The 27,953-nt window shown below is 38.1% G+C and overlaps 1 protein-coding gene across 2 annotated transcripts in view; it reads right to left on the bottom strand.

The window, feature by feature from the left end:
• Positions 1-27,953, bottom strand: part of ERICH3 (glutamate rich 3) — a 146,361-nt gene that overhangs the window by 77,428 nt on the left and 40,980 nt on the right. For both annotated transcript variants that reach the window (XM_071217377.1, XM_023585270.3), the window contains 2 exons: positions 23,526-23,744; positions 12,404-12,584 (listed from right to left, as the gene is read on the bottom strand). In XM_071217377.1, the coding sequence (XP_071073478.1) occupies positions 12,404-12,584; positions 23,526-23,744 (400 nt within the window). The remainder of the gene's footprint in view (positions 1-12,403; positions 12,585-23,525; positions 23,745-27,953) is intronic.

The following is a 27,953-nucleotide window of genomic DNA, read 5'->3' as shown; positions in this document are numbered from 1 at the left end:
ACTTTCGAACTCATTCTGTCTTATTCTGATACCAAAGCCAGACAAAGGTATCACAAGAAAACTACAGACCTCATGAACACAGACACAAAAATCTTTAAAATAACATTAACAAACTGAATCCAATAACATATAAAAGAGCAATGGAGATGTTCTAAATGGATTCGTGACGATGAGTGCATAACCCTAAATATTTCCTAAAAATCACTGTATTGTATACTTACAATGATGAATTCTATGGTGTGTAAGTCAGATCTCAATAACTATTTTTTAAAACTTAAAAAAAAAATCTGTGTACAATAATGAGTAAAAGAAAAAGAAAAAAGCAATGATTATAAAGAGTACAATGAAATGCTTTTGGATGTAGACTAAGAGCCACCACACTTCAAGAAATAGAGATAAAAACAGAGTAGAAATCAGCCAAGAAAGCTGCACAGCCTTAAACTAAGTCTTAAAAGATGGGTAAGACATGAATTTCAAAAGGCAGAGAACATCACAGATAAAGGAAATAGCATAAGAAAAGGTGAGGGAGTGATGAGGAGTGTGCAAATTGATACAACAGTATCAGATTAAAGACATACAGGAAAACCGGACAGAAAAAAGAGGGATTATAAGGCCAGAAAGATAGTTACTTTATTCTTTGCATATACCTGAACCCAGGAGGTCAAGGCTTGTCTTGTTGAAAGGATGAACTTGGTGAAATAAAAATGCCTATGAATAAACTGTATTCTTTATAAAGTAGCAGAAAATATTCAGTGATTTCATAGTTAGATATAATAATCAACCTGTAGATTGACACCAAAATCAAACTGCAAGACATCATAAATTACTACGGGAATAAAAGATACACTTGCCATATTCCTAAGTAATTCATATTATTGTTATTTCCCATCACAAAGCAACACAAACTAATGAATGCCACATTTTTAATGAGCTTACTGCAGCATTATTTAACAGAAATCTTCAAAAAATCCATTCACATATCATTGAATCATGCACGGCCTTGATTTATAAAAAGGGCAGATTCTTTTTAACCCAGCTAAATTGCTAAGATTTCTGAACTGCAAGTCAACTCTGAGCCACCCAACTTTTCAATTTTGAACAATTACTTTTCTGGCAATCAAGGACAAGCTGAACAAAATTATTGCATGAACAGGATTTAATTATTTAAGTCCCCATTCCATCCTATTATTCAAAACTGTCCAATGCCATAGCAAAAACTCAGGATCAGGATAAATATGTAGGCAAAATAACAGTGAACCAAGTAACACGATTTCTTCCATAAACTTTGGTTTTATACACTTATCCTCTACCAGAGAATCAATCAACTAACTTGTTCTTTTTCATCTGTATGTACAACATTTTCCAGCACTCAGATACACTACATATTGGCCTTTTGTTGAATAAAACACAATCTAAGACCCAGGAAATGTTTCATTATATAAATTCCAATTTTAGAGTATAAGTAATTGCAGCAATTCTAAATTAATAGTTGAAAGTTGGCCCCGGCTGCGGGCCGCGGTAGCGCTTGGAGCCGGGCGGGGCCGGTGCAGGCCCCGGCTGCGGGCCGCGGTAGCGCTTGGAGCCGGGCGGGGCCGGTGCAGGCCCCGGCTGCGGGCCGCGGTAGCGCTTGGAGCCGGGCGGGGCCGGTGCAGGCCCCGGCTGCGGGCCGCGGTAGCGCTTGGAGCCGGGCGGGCCCGGGTCAGGCTGCGGCGGGTACGGAGCCGGGCAGGGCCGGTCCAGGCCGCGGTGGCGGGAGGTGGACGCCGGAGCCGGCTGGGCCGCTGTAGCGAGCGGAGCTGGGCGGAGCCAGGCCAGGCCAAGGCGGCGTGAGGAGCTGGGCAGAGCCGGTCCAAGCCTCCGCGGCGGGCGGAGCCGGGCCTGCGGAGGGGTTTCTGTTTTTTTGTTTGTTTGTCTGTTTGTTTGTTTGTTTGTTTTTTTTTTTTTTTTTTTTTTTTTTTTTTTTTTTTTTGAGCATCTGCAGTACTGGGGAGTTCGTGGGCCCTGGGCGGCCTATTGGGGGTTTGTGGGAAGGGAGGTGCTTGCAGACCCATTTGGGCAGACAGACAGGGGGGTTTTAGGGCAAAGCGGGGGGAAGTTGTTGTTTTAGATAGTGTTGCAATTGTGACACGTGTGTACCTGTATCTCTCTTCTCCCTATCCGTTCCCCACCGTTTGCCCATCCTCTTTTTCTTTCTTCCTTTCTTCTTGCCTTTCTTTTTTCTTTATTATAATTAGTTTTTTTTTTTTTTTCGGTTTTCTCTTTCCCTCTTGTCCCTCACCTTCCACTTATTTTTACTTTAATTCAAGTATACAATAGGTGCTACAGGGAACACCTCACATTTGCTGGGTTTTCCCATCCTCCACTGCCTCATTTCTGTGTGAACTGATTTAGGCCACCTACACTATCCCCCTTCCCCTGCATCTTGATATCCACTATCATCTACTGTCTCTCCTATATTCCACCCCCCACCTCCCGTTCTTCGATCCACAAAGTGTCTAACTCTTAATTTCTAATACCTTTGTTCTGTTTTCTGTCTATTATCCACTCTTGAAACTATTACCTTTCTTTTCTTTTTCCCTCTCTCATGAAAACAATAGCTGTGTAGTTCATACCATATTCCTCCCAAATTCAGTCATCAACTTCATAAAAGGTACTCTACCTACAGCTATAACTCTATACAATCTACATGAATCTAACCTCCATCCTTCCAGATCTCATATTCCTGCTTTATTAACATACATCACCAATACAACTTTACACTTTTCCCTTACTTACACAATTGCCTTTCCCCAACACTAATACTTTCCTCTAAAGTGAACTTAACCAACAACAAGTAACTAGAATAAGAAGAAAAAAGTGACAAAGAGAAGATATAACACCTGTGCAAAAATAACAACTAATTAACCTCCAAGAGCAGACAAAGAAGCTAAGGAACTGATTAAATTCGTCAAAATAAAGAGATGACCAGAAAGCAACAAAAATCTACGAACCAAACCAATAATCAGGAAAACATGGCTGAATCCAATCAACAAACCAATAATCACGAAGGGGAGCAAAACTTGGCACAAGCAATGAAAGATCTCAGAACATTTATCACCGACAAATTTGATGCAGTAATGAAAGAGGTTAACAACATGAAGACATCACTTGGAGGGGAAATTGCAGACATACGCAAAAACATAACAGATATGATGGGAATGAACACCACAGTTCAAGAAATCAAAAATACACTGGCAGCAAATATCAGCAGACTAGAAGAGACAGAGCAGAGAATAAGTGATGTGGAAGACAGTACATCAGAAATCAAACAGATAGTAGAAGGGGTCAATAAGAAGATAGAAAAAATCCAATTAGGATTTAGGGACCTGAATGACAATGCAAAACGCTCAAACATACGTATTATAGGCATTCCAGAAGGTGAAGAGAAGGGAAAGGGGTCAGAAAGAGTGTTGCAGGAAATAATGGCTGAAAACTTCCCAAATCTACTGAAAGAGACAGATGTACATATCCAAGAAGCACAGCGCACTCCACAAGTCATAAACCCCAACAGGCCCACCCCAAGACATATACTTGTCAAATTATCCAATGCTCAAGACAAAGAGAAAATCCTAAAAGCAGCAAGAGAAAAGAAAACCATCACATACAAGGGAAGCTCAATTAGATTAAGTGCTGATTTCTCTTCTGAAACCATGGAGGCAAGAAGACAGTGGTATGATATAGTCAAGGTACTAAAGGAAAAAAATTTCCAACCAAGAATACTCTATCCAGCTAAACTAGCATTCAAACATGATGGAGAGTTCAAAATATTCGCAGACAAACAGAAACTGAAAGAGTATACCAACAAGAAACCTCCCCTTCAAGAAATTCTAAAGGGAGTTCTGCAGGAAGAAAGGAAAAAACAGGAAAGGCAAAGTTGGAGGAGAGTATAAGACCAACAACAACAACAAAAAAGACAAAAAAAAAAATATACAAACAAAATATGACAAACACAAATCCAATCAAAATATGGCTAACACAAATAATTCCTTGATAGTAATAACACTGAATGTCAATGGATTAAACTCACCTATCAAAAGATTCAGACTGGGACACTGGATAAGGAAATATGACCCATCCATATGCTGTCTACAAGAGACACATCTTAGACCCAGAGACGCATGGAGATTGAAAGTGAAAGGCTGGAAAACAATCATTCAAGCTAACAATAACCAAAAAAAGGCAGGAGTAGCTATATTAATATCAGACAAAATAGACTTTAAATGTGAAACAATTGTGAGAGACAAAGAAGGATACTACATTTTAGTCAAAGGGAAAATCTGTCAAGAAGATCGAACAATCATAAATATCTATGCCCCTAACAAGGGTGCCTCTAAATACGTCAGGCAAACGCTGGAAAAACTAAGTGAAAGAATAGATACATCTACAATTATAGTGGGGGATTTTAATACACCACTATCAACTCTGGACAGAACATCTCAAAAGAGAATCACCAAAGAAACAAAACATCTGAATAGTATATTAGAGGAGCTCGATCTAATAGACATATATAGATCGCTACACCCAAACACAGCAGGATATACATTTTTCTCAAGCGCACATGGATCATTCTCCAAGATAGATCATATGCTAGGCCACAAAGAAAGGCTGAACGAATTCAGAAAGATTGAAATCATACAAAACATTATCTCTGACCACAGTGGAGTCAAGCTGGAGATTTGCAAGGGAAAGAAGCCCAGATTTCACACCACGATTTGGAAATTAAACAACACACTCTTAGAAAAACAGTGGGTCAAAGAGGAAATCTCAAAAGAAATCAATGACTACCTTGAAACAAATGATAATGATAACACAACATACCAAAATTTATGGGATGCAGCAAAAGCAGTACTGAGAGGGAAGTTTATAGCCATAAATTCATATATCAAAAAAGAAGAAAGAGCAAAAATTGAAGAACTAACTGCACATTTGAAGGAATTAGAAAAACAACAACAAAGTAACCCAACAGGAAGAAGAAGGAAGGAAATAACAAAGATAAGAGCAGAACTAAATGAAATAGAAAATAAGAAAGCACTTGAACAGATAAACAAGACCAAGAGCTGGTTTTTTGAGAAGATTAACAAAATTGACAAACCTTTAGCAACACTAACAAAGAAAAAAAGAGAGAAGATGCAAATACACAAAATAAGAAATGAGAAAGGCGATATCACCACTGACCCCACAGAAATAAAGACTATCATAAGAGGATATTTTGAAAAACTATATTCCAACAAAAATGACAATCTAGAGGAAATGGACAAATTCCTAGAAACACATAAACAGCCCATATTGACAAAAGAAGAAATTGATGATCTTAACAAACCAATCACAAGCAGAGAGATAGAATCAGTTATTAAAAATCTCCCAACTAAGAAGAGCCCAGGGCCAGATGGCTTCACAGGTGAATTCTATAAAACATTCCGGAAAGAACTGACACCAATCCTGCTGAAACTATTCCAAACCATCGAAACAGAAAGAACATTACCCAACTCCTTCTATGATGCCAACATTACCCTAGTACCAAAGCCAAACAAAGACATCACAAGAAAGGAAAATTACAGACCAATTTCTCTAATGAACCTAGACGCAAAAATACTTAACAAAATACTTGCTAATCGTATTCAACAACACATTAAACGAATTATACACCACGACCAAGTGGGATTCATCCCAGGTATGCAAGGATGGTTCAACATAAGAAAATCAATCAACGTAATACACCATATAAACAGATTGAAGGAAAAAAATCACATGATTATATCTATTGATGCAGAAAAAGCATTTGACAAAATACAGCACCCTTTCTTGATAAAAACACTCCAAATGATTGGAATACAAGGAAATTTTTTGAACATGATAAAGAGTATATATGAAAAACCTAAAGCCAATATTGTTTACAATGGAGAAATCCTAGACTCCTTCCCTCTAAACTCAGGAAAAGACAAGGATGCCCACTGTCGCCGCTCCTATTTAACATTGCCTTAGAAGTACTTGCTCGAGCACTGAGGCAAGAACCAGAAATAAAAGGCATTCAAATTGGAAAGGAAGAAGTCAAAATTTCATTATTTGCAGATGACATGATCCTATACATAGAAAACCCTGAGAGATCTACAACGAAGATTCTAGAACTCATAAATGAGTTTAGTAAAGTCGCAGGTTATAAGATCAATGCGCAAAAATCAGTAGCATTTCTGTACACCAATAATGAGCAAGATCAGGAGGAAATCAAGAAACAAATACCATTCACAATAGTAAATAAAAAAATCAAATACTTAGGAATAAATTTAACTAAAGAGGTAAAGAACTTATACACTGAGAACTATACAAGATTGTTCAAGGAAATCAAAGAAGACCTAAATAAATGGAAGACTATTCCTTGTTCATGGATAGGAAGACTGAACATTATTAAGATGTCTATCCTACCAAAATTGATCTACACATTCAATGCAATCCCAATAAAAATCAATGCAGCCTTCTTTAAGGAACTAGAAAAACTAACTATGAAATTTATTTGGAAAGGAAAGAGACCCCGAATAGCCAAAGACATACTGAAAAAGAAAAACGAAATTGGAGGAATCACACTACCTGACTTCAAAACATACTATAAAGCTACGGTGGTGAAAACAGCATGGTATTGGCATAAGGAGAGACATATAGACCAATGGAATCGAATTGAAAGCTCTGATATAGAACCTCACATATACAACCACATAATATTCGATAAAGCCACCAAACCCTCTCAACTGGGAGAGAGTGGCCTATTCAACAAATGGTGTCTGGAGAACTGGATAGCCATATGTAGAAGAATGAAAGAGGATTACTATCTCACACCTTATACAAAGATCAACTCAAGATGGATCAAAGACCTAAATATAAGAGCCAAGACCATAAAAACCTTAGAAAGCAGTGTAGGGAAACATCTACAGGACCTTGTAATAGGTAATGGATTTATGAATATCTCACCAAAAGCACGAGCAGCAAAAGAACTAATAGATAAATGGGACTTCCTCAAAATTAAAGCCTTCTGCACCTCAAAGGAGTTTGTCAAGAAAGTAAAAAGGGAGCCCACACAGTGGGAGAAAATATTTGGCAATCATATATCTGATAAGAAACTTATAACTTGCATATATAAAGAACTCCTACATCTTGAAAATAAAAAGATAAACAACCCATTTAAAAAATGGGAAAAAGACTTAAACAGACACTTCTCCGAAGAAGAAATACAAATGGCAAGAAAGCACATGAAAAAATGTTCCAAATCTCTAGCTATCAGGGAAATGCAAATCAAAACCACAATGAGATACCATCTTACACCCATAAGATTGGCAGCTATGAAAAAAACAGAAGAATACAAGTGCTGGAGAGGATGTGAAGGAAGGGGAACACTCATCCACTGCTGGTGGGAATGCAGAAGGATCCAACCATTCTGGAGAACAGTATGGCGGTTTCTCAAAAAACTAGCCATAGATTTGCCATATGACCCAGCAATACCACTGCTGGGAATATACCCAGCAGAACTGAAAACAAGAACACAAACCAATATATGTACACCAATGTTCATAGCAGCATTGTTCACTATTGCCAAAAGTTGGAATCAACCCAAATGCCCATCAACAGACGAGTGGATCAATAAAATGTGGTATATACACACAATGGAATACTACTCGGCTGTAAGAACAAACACACTACAAACACATGTGATAACATGGATGAATCTTGAGAACCTTATGTTGAGTGAAGCAACCCAGACATTGAAGGACAAATACTACATGACCTCAATGATATGAAATAAACAAGCTGCCCTAGATAGCAAGAGACTGAACGATAGGCTTGCAGGAAATCGGAGGGTGGAGGAAGGATATGAGCCGATGTCTGCAGGGGTGGAATTTAAGACGAGATGGTGGTAAGTATGAACACAAAGAAGAGATAAAAGGGGGGCAAGGGGTTGCCTTTGCTTGGGGCTTTGCGGGTTTGAGGGTGGCTGGGGAGGGACGGGTGGGTAACGTTGCCCAAAAGTGGGGGGACGGAGGGGTAGCATACGAACCAGGAGAGGGTCAGGTGTTGGTGGAGAGTAAAATGCCGAGAAAATCATATCAAAATATAATAAAGAGGTTTACCTGTTTAGAATGCTCGGAGGGGAGGGTCTGATGCAGGACGGGCTCCTGGGGAATGTCTAAATGCTCATTCTGCCAGAGTGGGTGACACCATGGGGTAGAAACCCAAGTAGTGAGAGTGGGGGTGGACCCACATCCTGGGGAGGACTAATGCCATCCAATAGAGGGAACTGTATCCCTCGAGAGAAAGGGTGGCTCCCAGGGCATTGGGGCAGATGAGCAAGTTAGGTCCTGAACACTATTCCATCTATCTCTGGAAGTGGCTCCTCAGGAAACGGAGGTTGGCTATCACTGAGGGCACCAAGGTGGAAGGGAAAATGGACGTTAAATGTGTGGAACCAAAGTAAATGGGGGGTAAGAGAGGAGTTTCTTGAGAGTACACAAGGATGGATATAAAACATGTAATATTACACCATAACATATAGGAGATGACAGACTGATAATGTAAACCATAATGTAAAACATAGGATAACTAAAAATGTAAAGAACTGTGTATCCTAAAGTATGCACCATAATGTAAACACAGATGTCACCTTGTTAGAAAGCTAATGTCTCAGACTCTGTACATCACTTTAAGTAAATATGATATGAATAGGGCGTAAGAGTATCACTGTGGAAGGGAAAAGGTTTTCTGGTGGATGTGTGGGAGTGCTGTATATTATATATATACATTGCTGTGGTCTAGGACTCCTGTGAAGAAAAGCTGAATAAATTAGGGGGGGGGGGGGGAAAAAAAAAAAAAAAAAGAAAAAAATAGGATGTGGAATTTTTTCAAGTCAACATTCTTTATCTAAGTTCTTTATCTAACTTTATCCAAGTTCTTTATCTATCCTTTAAACTCATCGCTATATGCCATTCCCTAGTAAGGGACCATGACATTATATTGGGCTTCAAATTTCGGGGAGTTCTGGATCACAGAGTGTTTCAACAATGGCAATGGAGGGATACTGGTATGGGATACCAATGACAGGTGATATATGACTGACAGGGAGCTGTACAGAACATATGTCCAGGGTGCATGGTAATGTTTGGATATACTCATAGTGGCAACAATTAAAAACCACAGTAGGGGGGGTACTGGGTTCCTGGCCAGTGGTGCTCTGTCGTGGTCCCTAGGGAAGCAGCGACAGTCTCCCAGGTACAGTGGTGGGGACCGGGAGGGAGTGAGGGTTCAACAGTGAGCCCCTGATACTAATGACTATGCTTGTGAGCTGATAAACCCAAAATAATAACAAGGCCTAGAGCAACTTTGTGCCTGGGAATTTCCTTCTGTCAGCCTTCATGTTACTCAAATGTGGCCAGTCTCGAAGCCAAACTCAGCATGTAAATGCAATGCCTTCCCCCCAGCGTGGGACATGACACCCGGGGATGAGCCTCCCTGGCAACGAGGGACCACTATCAACTACCAACTGATGATGCAACTGGAAAATGACCTTATACGGAAGGTTCAATGCGGATCAGCAGAATATCCATGTCTACATAAAATACCATGACTTTAAAATGCTGTTTGACCTAAAGTAAGGGGGAAATGGAAAGGAGAAATGAGTTTATATGGCTACGAGTTTCTAAAAAAGAGTCTGGAGGCTGGCAGAAGGTTTGCCCTCATGCACAACTGAGCAGAGTCAGAGAGACAGATAAAGCAGATACAACCCCCAGATATTGGTTCCTTTGAGGGCTAAAGAGACCCATGGGAGTTATGGTCATGGCCGATGGGGTTAACTACCAGGGCAGATGGCCCCTCTTTGGAAATGGTGTTTATGTGTGATGAATCTGGACTCAGATGGGATCTCCCTTCATAAGACTTTCATGCTAATGTGCTGGAGGTGCAGTTAATGTTGGGGTTTAAGATATATTTAGGGGATTTGAATCTCTGGACTGACAATGTGATAGCCAGATCCTGAGCCTCAACAGACTCCAGCACCTACAATCTGATTTATTGGACTTACCACACTCAGCTAAGATGGAGGTGAAGAAGGACAACCACCACACCATGGAGCCTAGAGTGATTACAACTGAAAATGGGAGGATTGCATCCAGCATCCAGGTGGAATCTGAGCCTCCTCTTGACATAAAGGTGCAATGGACACAACCAATCCAGTGTCCACATAGAAGAGGTGGCATTGGATTGGGAAAAGTGGACATAATGGACAAAGGGTATGGGGAAAGGCAGGAAGAGATGAGAGGTGGAGGCGTCTTCGGGACATGGAGCTGCCCTGGATGGTGCTTCAGAGGTAATCACCGGACATTGTAAATCCTCACAGGGCCTACATGATGGAATAGAGGAGAGTATGGGCCATGATGTGAACCAATGTATATGAGGTGCAGAGGTGCCCAAAGATGTACTTACCAAATCCAATGGATGTGTCATGATGATGGGAACGAGTGTTGTTGGGGGGGGGGGAGAGGGGGGGTGGGGGGGTGGGGTTGAATGGGACCTCACATATATATTTTTAATGTAATATTATTACAAAGTCAATAAAAAATAAAAAAATGAAAAAAAAAATGAAAAAAAAAAAAAAAAGAAAAAAAAAATAGTTGAAAGTTGTACTTTAACAAGGAAATTAGTATACATGTCTATACCACTGTCATTAAGGGTTTTATACTATAAAAATATAGAAAACCCTGCTACTGAGAAGAGTTCACTGGAGACAGCCAAATTGTACTGAGCAAGAGTCCTGCTCCCAGTCAGGGGCCAGCATAATACCTGCTCTTAATTCCACCCAGAGCTGGACTGCCATCTTGGGAGGCCACTCTACCTCATGGACTCTTACATTTCTCATCTACAAATTGGAAGGAACAAACTCTGAAATGCTATAATGAAATGAATCAAAGTAAATTACATTTTAGCCAAGTATATTGAATGGGAAATGGTTTCTAGCATTATTTTTTTTTAATTTATTTATCTTCCCCACCCCACCCCCATTTTCTGCTCTCTGTGTCCATTCGCTGTGTGTTCTTCTGTGTCCACTTGCATTCTTGTCAGTGGCACCGGGAATCTGTGTTTCTTTTTGTTGCATCATCTTGCTGCATAAGCTCTCCATGTGTGCTGCACCACTCCTGGGCAGGCTGCACTTTCTTCACGCAGGGCAGCTCTCCTTGCTCAGGCGTACTCCTTGCATGTGGGGCTCCCCTACACGGGGGACACTCCTGCATGTCATGGCACTCCTTGCGCGCATCAGCACTGCGCATGGGTTAGCTACTCACGGGTCAAGGAGGCCCGGGGTTTGAACCCTGGGCCTCCCATATGGTAGGCAGATGCTCTATCAGTTAAGCCAAATCTGCTTCCCTCTAGCATTATTGAATATCACATTATGTATCACTTTAAATCACGACTAACATTCAAGTGTTTACTTTTCCTTGTGAAGGAAGTTTAAAATGCATAATCTTTAAATATGTAGTTTATCTGTTTCTCTTAAGTATTTGAACATTTTTAAATTAATAGTCACTGTTTTCAATTGGGAAATCAGAAGGTCAGGCCAAAAGTAACAACTCCATGCTTGACCCTCAACTCCTTCCTCAACTGCTAATTCTATCTCTAGAATTCTCAAATATAAATAATTTTTTCAATGAGTAAAAACAGTATCAATTTCTAAACAGTTTCTTAAGGAAAGAACAAATTTAGTTCTTTACTCTTCTTTTCTTTTAACTGCTGTTGCACAGAACTAAATATTGGAGAAAAACACTGCAGTACAATATATGAAAACCTGTATTGGATATAAAGTTATTTTATGCTCACAAGCATGGATTAATGATCAAATGAAAGCAGAAATGGACTAGAAAGACATTTAACCAAATTCTACACCAAGTTATTTAGGTGTGATTTGCCCTGAAGTTTATTGGATTTGTGATTTTATCTCAATGTACCTCTAAAGAACAAATTGCCAATCTTGTATTTTTCTCTTAGAGTAATGCATGACATAATTCACTACAGCAAGCCAAACAGTTAACTTGTAATTCCAGAGACAGCTTATTTGTGCAGCATTTTAATGATCATATATCTCTATCCCAAAATTAATCTGTTACCAGGTTAAATCACTCCAAATTCTCTCTTCCACAATTTACAAAAGTAATTGCTCCTTCAGTTTCAATCATAGAACAGTAAATCTAGATTTACTTTTAGGCAGCTGGTTTATAAGTCCCTGGATATGCATAATTTCATAGAGCTATTGAAGTCATTTTGATATTATATCAACAACGCTTATCAATACCATCAACTCCAAACAATTAAAAATTATTTCACATCTTATGTGTACCTTTTTCAAGTAATTTGCCTTTGTAGACACAAAGGTTTTCCCCACCACAGTGCTGCTGATAAACTTTTATTTCATCCCGGAAGTCTGAACCGTCATGAGATAGGTGCACACTTTTCCCTAAATAGATCATCGTAATAGCTGCATTACTATGCAGTGATGTTTTATGGATCCTTTTTGAATCCTGGAGTAAACAAAACAGGAGGGATAATTAACTAATTACCTTCTGATCAGAGTACTTATTTTCATATCACATTGTAATATGAAGAAAATGTCTATTTTTATATACCTAGTAACCAAAATTTTATAAAATGTTAATCTACACAACACAAAAAAAGTCAAGCCCACTGTAAAATAAATCCTTCTAAACAATAACGTATCCATTTTGACTTATATTTTTAATGTAAATGCAGGACTTTGGCCTAAGTTTGTCATTTTTTATTTTAATCAGGTGTGTATGTATTTTACATGCAGGAAAAGTGTCAGTGAATCTAAGAAGAAACTAGTCTTGAAATTCCTTTAGCTTTTTTGCAAATAAAATGAATTAAATATTGGTGACATAATTTTGTTCTAATTTGAATTGATATTGAATATGACTTAACAATAGTTTTTGTAATTGAGTGTTTTATCTTTACAACTGAGCACTGACAAATCCCTTCCTGGGTTTATTCTATGTGAGAAAGAGATGAACACATTTACAAGAATATACATATGTGAGTGTATAGAAAAATTCAGTTTCATGGGAGACATTCAGTTCAATGAAAATCCAGTATTAATATTATTTTTAATATCAAAACAATATACCCAACAAAACCTACTTGATTCTATAGCATTGCCCAATTTAAATTATTTATAAAATATGCAAACATTTCTTTACCACAGATTAAAAGAAATGTCCTCTGCATTGTCTTATAGTTTACATTTTTATGTGTTTTCATAACAATGAATGAACATAACATTTACCTAACCTCTTGGAGGAGTATGAAGAAGAAGCCAGAAAAGTAAAAGGAGAAGGCAGAGAAATAGGAATAGCTGCAAGGGTTGAGAGACTTTAAGAGGATCTAATAAGAATATTTTAGGCCACTAGAATTGTGTAATGGACAGACATTACTTTTAACCTACTTCACTTTTCTAAAAATCAATTTTTAGCTAGATGAAAAATGTGAAGAGGCCAACTTTTAGTGACTCTGAGGCAATTATTTGAATTGGATGTTCCCTGAACTGCAGAGGCATGGGAAGCATGCAGCTTGTTTGAAAAAGAACACCAAAGCTGCAACAAAAATTTCTAAAGGAGCATCCAAAATGTTTCCATCTCCAAACTCATCTTCTTATATACCTCAGAGGAGTTTTTTTTCCATTAAATCCTATTTCCCTGAAGCAAACATCTGAAGAAATAAATGTGATGAAATTAAATTCCACAAAGTACAGTCTAAAAAGTGTAAAATGGCAGAGAAGGGACAAAACCCAAGGTTTATAGTCCAAGCAAATCATCCTGTCTGTGAAATTACAGAGCTTCCAAATAAAGAAATAATCAACAGAAATATTCAGGGACCTCAAGAGTCATGGGGTTAAGTCAGCAAAATTACCAGTTTGCATATTAGAATCATCTCCCTGAATCACTGATGAAAGCAAAAGAATGACAGCAGGCAAGTTTCCTGGTTTAAAAATCATAATCTCATATTTCCTCTTGCCTGGGCACCTTTAGAGCTGTGACATGGGCATGTACAACCCAATAGACAAATAGCAGACCTAAGGCAAATACAACTCCAAGCTCCCACTAAAACATTTAATGATGCCAAAGATTAAATAAAAGCATTTGCCTTTTGTTAAACAATGCTTTCTAAAGCTGCATGGATTTAGAGGTAGTCTTGTGAGCCTTTAGAAGATAAGCAATACATAAATACAAGGTAACAGTGGGATTAGTGTGGGAGAAAGGACTGCTTCACGTGTACAAAATGAGAAACTGGAGGGAGAATTTTTTTTTAAATAAATGAAAGAAAATTGTAGTTTTTCCCGCATTTCCTTTTTTCTGCTAAAGCAAATTTCTAATATCAATATCTCTTTTCTCCTGTGTCTAGTTACTCCATTCTCATTTTTAAAAACATTCCCTAATTATTGCCACCAGGTATTTTTTTCTGAGTTCTAATAGGAAGCATGAGTGACAGCTCATGATTAAATACACCCACAGGAAACAAACAATTGTTACTTTCAGTTGACTAAATTGTCTCAGTACTTACTATCCTCCAAATTTAGAATGACCCCAGACTAATGAAATTTTAACAAGGTTTCATGGCCCTTTCTGCTGCCCTCATGCAAGTATCAAAGCAGACCAAGATGCTAGGCCCTTAATATTGACGTTAGTACTTATGAACCTCATTTTTGTGAAATTGAAACTTAGCTTAGTATTATATATTTCCTTGTTTCTCAATGCGGCCTCTCTCTAAACCAAACTCAGCATATAAATGCACTACCTTCCCCCCCTACCACCCCGGCATGGGACATGACTCCCCGGGACCACATTCCCTGGCACCAAGAACCAACTAGCCATGCACTTGGAAAAAGACCTTGACCAAAAGGGGGAAATATTAAATATAAATGAGTTTTATGGCTAAGAGATTTCAAAGTGAGTCGGGAGGTCATTCCAGAGGTTACACTTATGTACATCTTGGGAGGATCTCTTTGAATGCCACAGTAAACTGTGCTTCAAGCAGGGGTACTCCTGAGGGTTCTAGAGGCACCTGGACAGACAATCTCAGGAAATCATCACCCTTTCAGTGGGTCTTACCTTGGAATATATCTTCCCCAAAGTAACAGTTAGACTCATTTATAATTTTCTTACACATGGTTCTTCTGCCCCATTTATTTGAACTTATAATTAGCACTCTATATGTACCAGGGACTTAAATCTTCTGGCTGTTGATATGCCAATTGAGCTCTGAATCTCAGAAGAGATGCAGCCAACACTCACTTTCCAGTTCATTGGACTCACCCAGGACGGCAAATAAAATATTGATGGACAATGCTTATCACAAAAACAAAAACAGAGTATCTACAACTACAAGGAAGACAATTCCATCTGCCCCATGGGATTTAAGCCCCCTCTCAATGAGAACAGATTTAGTATTAGCATCCTAAAATCCTCAAGATTGAGGAATGAACAAACATAAGGTGGAAATGCAACTAAGGACTAAAATATACTTATTATTTTAACAATGGAAGAACTTGTAACATTGATATAAAGGCAGTGACCACTAGTGGTTCTGAGGGGAGGGAAAGGGAAGAATAGGTGTAACTTGGGCATTTTTGGAACATTGGAATTTGTTCTGACTGACACTGCAATAACAGATACAGACCATTATACATTTTGTCAAAACCTACAGAAATGTGCAGTGCAAAGTGTAAACTATAGTATAAACTATTGACTATGGTTAGTAGCAATGCTTCAATATGTGTTTGTCAATTGTAACATATGTTCCATATTAATCAAAGATGTTATTAATGAGGAAAAATGGGGGAGGAGAGGAGATAGGGTATATGGGAATCTCCCAATATTTTCAATGTATCATTTATGTAATCTAAAGCTTGTTTAAAAATAAAATTTACAAGAAAAAAAACTTTCCTGAAGTTTCCTGAAGGGAAGCCAGCATAGCTCAGTGGTTGAGTGCAGGCTTCCCAAATATGAGGTCCTGAGTTTAATCCCCAGCCCTGATGTCTCTTAAAAAAAGAGCCTTGTAAGGTGTACTCTCTTACTTCCTTCACCCATTGGTTATGACTTTCATACTCATTTATTTTCAGACTTCTCAGGCAGGCAAGTATAATCTGGGCTGACAAAGAGTGAGCCCATCAAGTATTAATCAGTCAGTCATTACATTTTGCAACATTTAGCATTCAAATGATACTAAATTTTCACTGGAATTTCTTTTATGTCTGCTCAGGACTAAGTGAAGTTGGATTTAAGGGATGGTCCAGATGTCAAGAGTATCTGTTCTTGTTAATAGTATTGAGCTCCATACCCTCAACGAAGCCCAAATGAACTCTGAACATTATAAAATCTTACCTGGACCACGGCTGTAGACTTCTAATTAGTAGGGTGACAATAGTGAAAAAGGTGTTCAGAATTTTCCTGAAGAAAACGGTGTTAGTTGCGATTGTTTCAACAAAACAAAGATGTATGTTATCCCAACTTCCATTTTGATTTCTCTCAAACTCTACCTCTCCTCTGACCTCCAAGTGATTGATTGCTACTAAATTAAATGATGTGACTCTCCTGCTTCACATCCTCCAATGATTTCAATACCCTTAGGATAAGGTCTAACATTCCTCCGACAACAAAAAAGTCTTACGTTACCTAACCCCTACTGTCTCTGAAATATTGCAGTTTCCTGTGTTACATTTAAAAGTCCAGCAGCTGAACTAATTATAGTGGCCCAACACTGTAGCTTGTGTCTAATCTCTAGGCTGCAATAACACCATAAGGCGTTGTGGATATTGAAGCTATTTCTTGTACTCCTCTCCGTCCATAGATAAGGATGGTGTCTTATTGATCCTCATGTCCCCAGTGTCTTGCACAGTGCTGGCACCTAGTAAGGACCTAATAAACATGGATCTGAACGAACGCTGACATGGAACAATTAGGCATTCCAGATTCAGTCTTTTGCTGAGGCAAGGCCACAGAAGGTTGCCCTCACTCTAAATCAGAAGCTTCCCACAGTGATAGCAACTCAATAGGAATCAGGACAGGGACACTGATCCATAGTGCCCTGTTAAAACAAAAACCACCCTTCATAATTAAATCTAGAAAAAAAAATTCAGACAGAAGCCTGACCGTAAAGATCCACAGAAGGTACAGTAGCAGTTTCCATGTTGACGGTGGCCTTACGGAAAGAAATTTCTGACACAAGCCTGAGGAATAAAGGCATAGTGTTCAAGTCCTGAAGTTTCTAGAATCAGCTGGTTGTAATAACGGCTACCTCTCCTCACTACACTCTCTTGATCCTTCCCTTTATCTTCTCTTTCTCTCTCATTTTGCCTTGTTCTCTCTTTCCTCCTTCTTCCTTTACTTGTACTATGCTCAACTTCTCACTTCTTCTGGCCCATTTTTCTTAATATTGCATAATACATCCCTCATACTTATTCCTGACATGCCCAAAAATGTCTCAATCCTTCTGGAGGTATCAGAGCTCCAGATTTTGAGGACCCTGAATTGATACATGAGCTCTCCCTTCCTCATCTCGCTCAACAAAATGAATTCGGTAGATCTGTTAAGAACTAGAAATTATCTGCATGGATTTTGCTTTTGGTGAGATTGCCCACAGTCAAATGACTGGCAAGACGGCCCCACGCAAAGATGGCTTTGTGGTGAGATGACCTTCTTAACACAGCAGTCTGCCCCTGAACTCCAACCCCTACAATAACACCCAGAGGCATCTTTCACAGCCCATTTCAACTGCCACATTTTCTCTGAAGCAACCTCCAATCTCCTCTATGAGAACTATTATTTCCTCTTTCTGTTTTCCTATTACACTTATTTATACCACTACCATAGCACTCACCAAAATGTATCATGGTTAATTACAGCTATTTCTGTGTCCCTTGCTAAACTGTAATATTTCTGAGCATAAGGAACTGTTCATCTTGGTAATCTTAGTACCTAGCGTAGTTCTTGTAATAAATAAAGTTGAACTGAGATGATCTTGTATTTAGAGGCAGCACGTAATTATGTGAATGATTACAGTAGTTTCATTAAGAGTTATTTAGGAAACCCCTGAGCTAGAGAGGTAGTAGTGGGAATGCAGAGGGTTAGCAGGCACATGAGCCACCGTGAAGGTAGATCCTGGGGCTGCACTGTCCATGGCAGTAGCTACTTGCCACATGTCTATTGAGCACTTGAGAGATGGTTCATTTGAATAAGATATGCTTAAGTATAAAATACACACTGGATTTCAGGGACATAGTATGAAGAAAATTGGAAAATATTTCATTAAATATTTTATATTGATTACATGTTGAAATGATAATATTTTGGAATAATTGGTTAAATATATTATTTAAATTAATTTGCTTGTTTCTTTTTGCCTTTTTTAATGTAGCCATTGAAAAAGTTTAAAAAATACATATGCCCCAAAAGCAATGAATGTGCCACGATGATGAAAGAGGTTGTTGACGTGGGAAGAGTGGGGTGAGGGGGGTGGGGGCTATATGGGGACCTCATATTTTTTTAATGTAACATTAAAAATAAATAAATAAATAAATAAGAAAAAAAAAGGAAAAAGTAAAAAATACATATGTAGATTGTATTATATTTCTGGTGGACAGCTCTAATCTAGGAACTTATCACCTAACTGGATGTACGACAGAGGGAAGAAGGAATCTTAGTTTTAAACCTACATAGCTAGAGGAAAATACATGATTTAAGAAAATTGGTGAAGCTGGCTAAAGTTGTTTCCATGTTGAATTTGAGAGACAATAGGACGTAGCAATCAGGCATCTTTAATTTCACAGGGTTCATTTGGAACCAAGGAGGTGAACTGGGGGCAGTGACTAGGGATGGAGAAAGCCCCACACCATGTGACATTCGGGCAGGCTCACAAAACACATATAACAAAGAAAAACAAATTTGTTTTTTTAATTGATCAACATAATGGTTAACTAGGTTCTTATTGGAAAGCCTGCATTTTCACATTTACAAAAGTTGTTTATGGGACCACCCATATTTTCAGTAGGCTGCTGTAAAAAGTGGGTGACCATGACAATTTAGGCTCAATCACAAGTGGGAAAACAAAAATCTGGAGGTGGGTGAGGTAAACCTCAGTGAAAAAGCAAACTAGTCTCATGCATTCTGTAAAGGCAGTATAAAGCCCTGCAGCAAAACGGTACAAAACAACTAAGCTCAGAAGCAACTTGCTGAGTTATGTGTCCTACCAAATCTGGTCATTCAGTTCCAGGGACCATCCCTAGGGCTCACAGAGGCCAGAGACCATGCCGTTCTACATATTGAGAGAGGAACAGCTGTTGGGCCACCAGCAAGCCATGATCCTTTGTCTTTTACCCCTTTTTTCTTTTAAAAGTGTTCAAAGGATGATTTGGTGGTGGCAGCATAAAATGAAAGAGTAATTTAATGTAAAGATTTATTTTTTATTTATTTCTCTCCTCTTCCCACGCCCCATCCCCCAGTTGTCTGCTCTGTGTCCATTCACTGTGTGTTCTTCTGTAACTGCTTCTATCCTTATCAGTGGCACCAGGAATCTGTGTCTCTTTTTGTTGCGTCATCTTGCTGTGTCAGCTCTCCGTGTGTGCAGTGCCATTCCTGGGCAGGCTGAACTTTCTTTTGAGCTGGGCGGCTCTCCTTACGGGGCATACTCCTTGCGCGTGGGGCTCCCCTATGTGGCATGGCACTCCTTGCCATGCCACTGCCCATGGGCCAGCTCCACATGAGTCAAGGACGCCTGGGGTTTGAACCGCAGACCTCCCACGTGGTAGGCAGTCGCCCTATCCATTGGGCCAAGTCCGCTTCCCCAAAATTATTCTTAAGAGTCATCTCTCCTTAAATAAATATTTTCTACATCTAAATAAAACAAATCTTTTACTAAAGTGAAAGTAATTAACTCTTCACACTAAACTAATTTTACTCTGTACACCAAGAGCTAAAGGCAAGTCCAAGAAATATCTAACAGACTATGGAAATCATATGAGAAAATGACTATATCTTGAGCAGAAAAAAAAGTGTCAAGGTTCAAGACTATGGTGATGGATAGATTTAGGAACGAAGACAAAGAAGGGTCACAAATGAGAAAGAGAAGAGGTAAACAGTAGTGAAAAACCAAGAAAGTAGAGGATCATGAAAGTCGAGAGATGAAAGTGTCAAGGAGGAGGCAATGAATAGTATAAAATGCTACCAGCAAAGAAAAATCACAGTAAATAGAAAAACTAAGAAGGTACAAGTAAGTCTGAATATGCCACTAAACAAAATAGATACAATTGGACCAAACTCATTTATTAAAGGAACAGAGATTATCAAAAGGAATTAAATACAAACTACCCATATGCTAAACAGACACATGCAAAGACTAAATCCTAAAACTAAATATACAAAAATGATGATGAAGTAAAAGGATATATACCATTTAAAATACAAATACCAGCTAAATACAAATCAAAGAATCAGAAGAAAATAAAAAGTACTATCATACTACCGATTTTAAGGCAAAAAGCAAGTGATAAAGTGGTAAGTGATAAAGAAGGATATCTATCAGCATATAACAAGAACGTCTCAATATTTACAAAACAGAGCTTGACATAATGAAAAGGAGAAACTGACAATTCTACCATTGCAGAGAAAGCAAGCAGATAAAAAGAAATTGCTAAAGATAAAATATGAATGATATAAAGTATAGTAAATTGCTAAGGATAAAATATATAAGTTCTATTTTATAAAATGTGGTCACTATTTCTCACCTATTGAATATGTATAGAACCCTACAGGCAACATTTAGAGATTCACATTCTTTACAAAATCTGTTCATATATTAGCCCACGAAGCAAGTCTCCACAAATACCAAAGAATCAAAAATATATAGAACAAAAGTAAGATGCTTTTCAAAAGTATTCAGTAAACATAAAATAAGGTCTTAGAATTATTAATAAAACATGGTAGCAGAAGAAAAATTCTCAGGACAAGGTAAGGAAGATAAAATTGAATAAGTCTCCCAGAAAGTAGAACAAAAACACAAAGAAGTAGAAAATAGGAGAGAAAAACTAAGAAAATTAAAGCATCAGTCTAGTGATTCCAACACCCCAGATTCCAAAAAAATAAAATGCAGGTTTTTAGAAAACAAAATAAAAGACCAAAGTCAAACATGTAAAGGTCTGTTAAACATGTAAAGGTCTATCAAAACCAGGATGCCTGCTGACTCCACGCTGCATTTCTAACATCATGACAGAATGCCCAGAATTGGAGACTGTCTCAGATTCTGATCTGTATCTGGCTTGTCATGATCATAGGTTAAAGAAGTTGCTGCCCTTCTCTCCATGCCCAGCTACAGAAGCCAGTTCCCTTACCATATTCCTGCTGGATGCCCAATATCTGGCCCACACTAGGATCTGAACAGATGCCCTGATTCTTGTGAGCCCATGTTTCCTAGGACACATTCACAACCTTGACTATCTGACTTCCCCCAAAAGGGGATCTTGAAACTGTGTAGGAAGCTGCCCTCAGACTCTGATCCCAAACCTGTCTTCAGCTTTTTTCCTGAAAATCCTTTCATTACAATTCTAGCTTGTTTCTGGCATTTTATACATATAAGTGATAGAAATCTAAAGAAAAGCAGGGATGCACTTAATACAGAAGTAAGTATGGTGTTTGGTCTGAGGAGTGAGGGGATGTGATGAAGCAGGATGTAGGGAGCTCTGAATAGGACAATAATTCTCCTTTGTCTAGAAGTAGTTACCTGTACATGGGTGTTTGCTTGATTACTATTGTTTAAACTGTACGTAGAGATTTTGTACATTCCTACGGTTTACAAGACATTTACACTTTTATTTCTTTTAAAGTATAAGCAGTTTTTCCCAGTAATGTATTTTAGCATCAGAAAATCATAAGCTGCCACCAAGTATTTGAGGACAATGAGTAAGTCACTGTTTTTGCTAGAGTCTGTGCCCTTCAAGAGAGCATTTTCATTGACCTTGTGGAGAGCGATGCCAGCGTACAAAGAGTTCAAAAGTATGCTCGTAGGTGTGCTAGACTCTATTATCATTCCAAATATGCGCTGCCCTTCTCTGTGAGAAGATGATACATCTAATTCTACGGCTGTAAGGCTTGGCCTTGCACTTGCTTTGTAATGAAATGCAAGTTAACATGGCTAGTGGCATCCCTGAGCAGAAGCTTTAAAAGACTTGCCATGATTTCACTGTCCAGAGGCCAACACACTACAGACAGGGGTGCTCTTTCAGTCTGGGTTCCAAAGTTTCAGAGGACCAACAACAGATGTTAAGTGAGCAAGAAATAAACCTTTGTTGTAAATTGAGTTGCCTGAGATTGCTTGTTAGATTAAGTCACAGTCAACTACTCCTCAAAGAACTCTGCAGTGAAGGAAAGGAAAAAACCCAAGTATAAGGGCTAGAGCATATGAGGAAAGCATTTGGTTACTCTGTGTAAGGGCTGGGTATGTTAGGAGGCTGAGATGAATATTGCAGGAAAGGTGAAAATCCAAAGTAGAGAGGGGAATAACTGACAGCACAAGATGCCACTGGCTGTTGGAAGCTGATACTATCAGGGACTCGGGGATGAGAGAAGCAATGCTGTTCCAGAGACAGTAACAAAGGAAGAGAGACATGGTGAACACAGGAGAGAAAAGGAGGAAACCTGAGCAAGTGCAAGGACTATGGTCCCAATCGTTAAAGGTGGTTAGAGTAAGGGCAGCTGCAGGAAGTGAATGAATAGGCACCTAAGAATAGGTCAGTTCTGAAGCTCCAGAATGTAGAGTCTATAAGAATGTTAGTACTTTACTCCCTGATCCTCAGGCAGTGAAATGCTGACCCAGCTATCTCCTGATTACAAAAACTTAACATATAATGACTGGTGGCTATATATGTAGACAGTAAAAATTAAGAGATCCTTTGCCTTCCTTCAGGCCTGCATCCGTATGAAGTATAACTGGGCTGAGAAATATTTTATCAAGGTTTTGAGAAGCTGATTCAATAGACTACAATATTTTCACAGAATACTGAAAGAAAACATTTTCTAAGTACTCTATAGTGATTTGCAAAACACATTAAAATAAACTTTAGTAAGGTATTTTAAAATGCTTGAAATGTTAAGATACTTCTTGAACATGTGATTGAGTGGGCAAATTAATGATTCAGAAAAGGGTGTAGTTCAAACTCAATGTGGCTAGGAAATTTACTGAATCTTTTATTATCAGATAGAAAATCAGTTACTCAACTCAATGACTCAAACCCTTGGCTTCAGTTCATTCACACATTTACACTTAGGAAATTATTATATTCCTCTATACAAAGCATTTTGCAGGGGGGTTTCTCAAATCCTTTTACTATATTTCTAGAAATCTCATAGTGCAATGTAACTTAAGCTAAATCAGTAAAAGAGAAAAATGGATTCCATAATCACCCTGGTAAAGAGAGGTTCTAAGCCATTTGGTGCAGTGGTGGGACGAAATCTTCTCCTTCTCCATGACTCAACTTTATTTTCCCTTCTGAGTTTTCCATCTGGGGGAAGAGGTGGAGGAGGACTAGGCATCAGATAATTGTTAATGTTTGGAAGTAGATATTGATTCGTTCCCTGTGAATTGTCCATGGAGCTCCTGAACTTCATCGCTGCCTTCTTGCCCTGCAATTACATTTCATGATGTAAGAACCAGTGAAACCGAAGCCGTGACCTAATATAAACCCAAATTAAAGACAAGCCTATATGACTAACATTGCATGCAAGCACAGCTGATATCAACAGAAAAATTGCAAACACACCACTCCAGTTTGTTGATAAATGACATTTTGTAGGATCCATAAAAATTAAATTTTCATGAATTTTTAACCTTATTGAAGTGTATTTTTAAACCAAACATACTGCGCTGACACATTTGTATCACTTTTCAAATTTTCCTTCAACAATTTGTTAAGCTGATATATAAACTATATAAAATCAATGAGTTTGAAATGTTGTACTTTGATATGGGGCTGGACAGTCCACTTAACAATGGAGAATTCGTACATTTTTCACTTTCTGTTGTCACCTATCCAGATGGTATAATATTCAGAGTTGGCAAGGCTGTGAAAAAACACAATCTCATACACTGTTTAGGGTAAATTACTACAACTTTTATGATGGGCACATTGGAATAAAGGCATATGCTCTTTGACCCAGAAACAACATCTATGGAAATAAATCCTATACAGATAACTACACAAGTACACGAATATAAGTGTGCAAGGATATATCTATCTAATCATCTATCCATATATATATATATATGTCCTTGCATACACACAACACATTTAGATAAACAGTTAAAAAATGTAACATACTAAAAGCTAAGACACTGAATATTTAACTAAAATTTAAAGACATCTTTATGCATTTTTAAACATTTTTTCCAGAATGGGGAACTTATTTGGTATGGTTTTTAAATTTTGTAATTAATTTTCAGTGAATTTATTCCTTACTTTGAGATGTATAATACTAAAAACTTATTTTAAAAATAGAACTAATTCTCCAAACATTTCTCTTTGTATAATAAATAGGAGCAAGTTAAATAAGGGTATGTGTAGCCAAATTTTGATTGAAAATAACATTTGTATGAACAGAAAGGAATTTAAATAGGTCTTCACTATGGAGCTTAGAATTGCTAGAATGGATGAATTGCAGGTGTTACTAAATTCTTAATTTTTTCTTTTCTTGGATTCTCCAATTTGTCTGTGATTGTGTGCATTGATATTTATTGTAGCAACAAATGAAAATAAGAGACATAACAGAAGCAATAAAAGCAATAAAAATCTAGAATTTTTTGGATTTGAGATTTTATTCCTGATTTCTAAGTAGGTATCAGTCAATTAATTGCATGCCTTGTGTGATGGTTAGGCTAATGTGTCAACATGGCCAGGTAATTGTACCCAGTTGTTTGGTAAAGCAAACGTTGGGCTAATTTTAATACAAGGACATTTATGAATTTTAGTCATCAGTGAGTTTGCTGTATAATAGCTGATTACATCTACATAAATTGGAGAGATTGCCTTCAGCAATGAGTGATACTTTTTCCAATCAGTTGAATGCCTTAAAAGGCAAGTGATTTCAGCATTCAGAGAGAATTTCCCAGCTGTGTTTGGATAGGCTGCCTGCAGAACCTGGACTTGTACATTCCCACGGTCCAATTCTTCACTATTGCAAATATGTTACAATACTAAATATTCTTACATCTATTTCTTTGTACATTTTTGTGTGTTCCTAGAATAAATTCCTGTATGCTAAAATGCTAGAAGATGTTCATTTAAAATGTTGGATATTACCATATTGTCCATATTGTCTTCACAGACAGATGCACCAATTTGCACTCTTATCAATAGTGCATGAGAAACTCTTATTCTAAAGGTATTAATTTTCAATCAAGTCATTATTTTTACCTAATTGCATCTGTTTTGTTTTGTTTTTTAAACCAAAAAGCAAACTTCCTTTTGTTAAATCAAAGACCTTTACCTCTGATACTTGGCAAAGTCCACCTAGCTTATATCTTTTCACCATTAACAATTTCCCATGTGCATATACTTTATTCTTTAAAAAAGCAATAAGAAACTATTGTGTGCTCACTACATACTTAGCAATCATGCAGAATACAATTCTTCTTTAGTATTTTCTCATCTAATTTTATATTAAATCATTTTCATCATCAATGTCATTGGGGAAAAAATCACAAGCTGTTTGACAGTATATTTTGTCTATATACATTATACTATAATAAAACTCCAATTTAGAGATTTTGTCTGCATTGATAACTGCTATATCCACAATGTTTCGAACAGTGCCTAACCTGCTGAAAACATTGGGGATATAGCAATTATTTACATGTCCAGTATATATTTACTGAATGAATATTTACTAAATATTTACTGAATGAATAAGCAAGTTTAGCTGGTTGAAATTAACACGGAAATGATTTTAATTTTGTCAGTAAATGTGACCTACAATTAAGAGCCTATCTCTCAGTCACCCACACCCCCAAAACTTGGAAATGGGAAAATAGGCCCTTTGCAAATTTAATTAAGCAATTCACCCAGTGGCTCAGAGAAAATCAGGAAAATCACCTGAAGAAAACAAAAAATTTACTCCCCAGTCAGCAGAACTTGAATATTACCTGATTGATAGTGTTCACATGTTCACATATCTAACAGGAAAATGTGTTGAACAAAGTAGAGTTAATAGTTGTAGGATCTTAGAAAAGAATATAATCACCTTTGCAAATGTAGACAGTGCCCATCCGAGTATTATCTAGGGGAGAGGACATCCCACCCATTGGACTTTGAATATTTCCAGTCCTAATGGCAAAATTATCCCTGGAGGTTACAAAGGGTTTAGCCAAAGACCTTTGAATTTTCTGGTACCTTTGGCAAGCCCATTCCTAGAATGAGATGGGTGCATCAGGCCATCTTAGCCTGATGCCATTAACATTCCAGTCCATTATATCCCCTTGTTCTGATTCCATGCTCACCAGGCAACTATCCCATTGTGATTTGGCATCCTATGGAGGTCTGCCTATAGAGGAAGAATATACTGCTTCTTTAAACTTTTATTATTTGCTATCTCTTGAAGGATTAATAAAATAGCACCTGATTATGATTCGACTCCCTATTTTGGATTACTATAGGGAAAAAACTGACCTAGTGGTGAACGTTATTTCAGTTAACCTGAGACATATATCAGGATCTTATCATTCCTTTTTTTGTTTTCTCTGCTATTTTTTTATTAAAGTTAATAGATCAAAAGGAACATTACATTAAAAAACATAAAAAAACAAAAAACATAAGAGGTTCCCATATAACCCACCCCATCCCCCCGCCACATCATTTTTGTAAATTGTATTTTTTTGAATTTTGTAAATTGTATTTTTTTTACATCAAAAAAAAATGTTACATTAAAAAATATGAGGTTCCCATATACCCCCCACCCCCATCATTGTGGCACACTCATCGCACTCAGTGAACACATTTTGGGGAACTGCTGCACTACATAGATAATAGTTTACCCTGTAGTTCATACTCTCCCCCAGTTCATTCAGTGCGTTATGGCAGGATATATAAAGTCCAGCATCTGACCCTGAAATATCATTTAGAACAACTCAAAATCCCAAAAATGTCCCCACATCACATCTCTACTTCCTTCTCCCTGCCCTCAGCAACTACTGTGGTCACTTTCTCCACCTTGATGCTAAAATTTCTTCTATTACTTGGTCACAATAGTTTTATAGTAGAATATCAGTAAGTCCACTCTAGTTCATATTTCATTCCTTCATTCTGTGGACCCTGGTATGGTGATGCCCTCTCCACCTCTAGATCAAGAGGGGGCTTAGATCCACACAGATGATGGATGCAATTCCTCTGCTTGCAGTTGTAGGCACTCTTGATTCCCTGGTGTGGGGGTTGACCATCTTCACCTCCCTGTTAGCTGACCTGGGTAAGACCAACGAACCAGAGAGTAGGAGTCACCACTCTGTTGAGGCTCAGGGCCCAGCTGGTACATGGGCAGTCCAGAGATTTAAGTCTCCTGAGTATGGACCATCCCTAGCACCAACCACAGGTTCAGTAAAAGTGACAGAAGAGGCATATGTAGAAAAGTCACATCTGAGTCCAGCTCCATCACACTCAGGAGCACAAATTCCAAAGTAGGGCCCTCTGCCATGGCACTTATCATTCCTTGACCCTGGCCCCTCAAAGTGAAAATTAGATCCTAGAAAGTGCCAATCTAATTCACATATGATCCAAGTGTCTGCCTAGCTTCTAAGCATTCCTCCCTATTCCTCAGGGATTAATTTCTCCTGAATTCTGGGAAACC

The sequence above is a fragment of the Dasypus novemcinctus genome, chromosome 9, assembly GCF_030445035.2.
Source record: "Dasypus novemcinctus isolate mDasNov1 chromosome 9, mDasNov1.1.hap2, whole genome shotgun sequence".
Lineage (NCBI taxonomy): Eukaryota > Metazoa > Chordata > Mammalia > Cingulata > Dasypodidae > Dasypus > Dasypus novemcinctus.
This window is presented reverse-complemented; position numbering and strand designations above follow the sequence as displayed.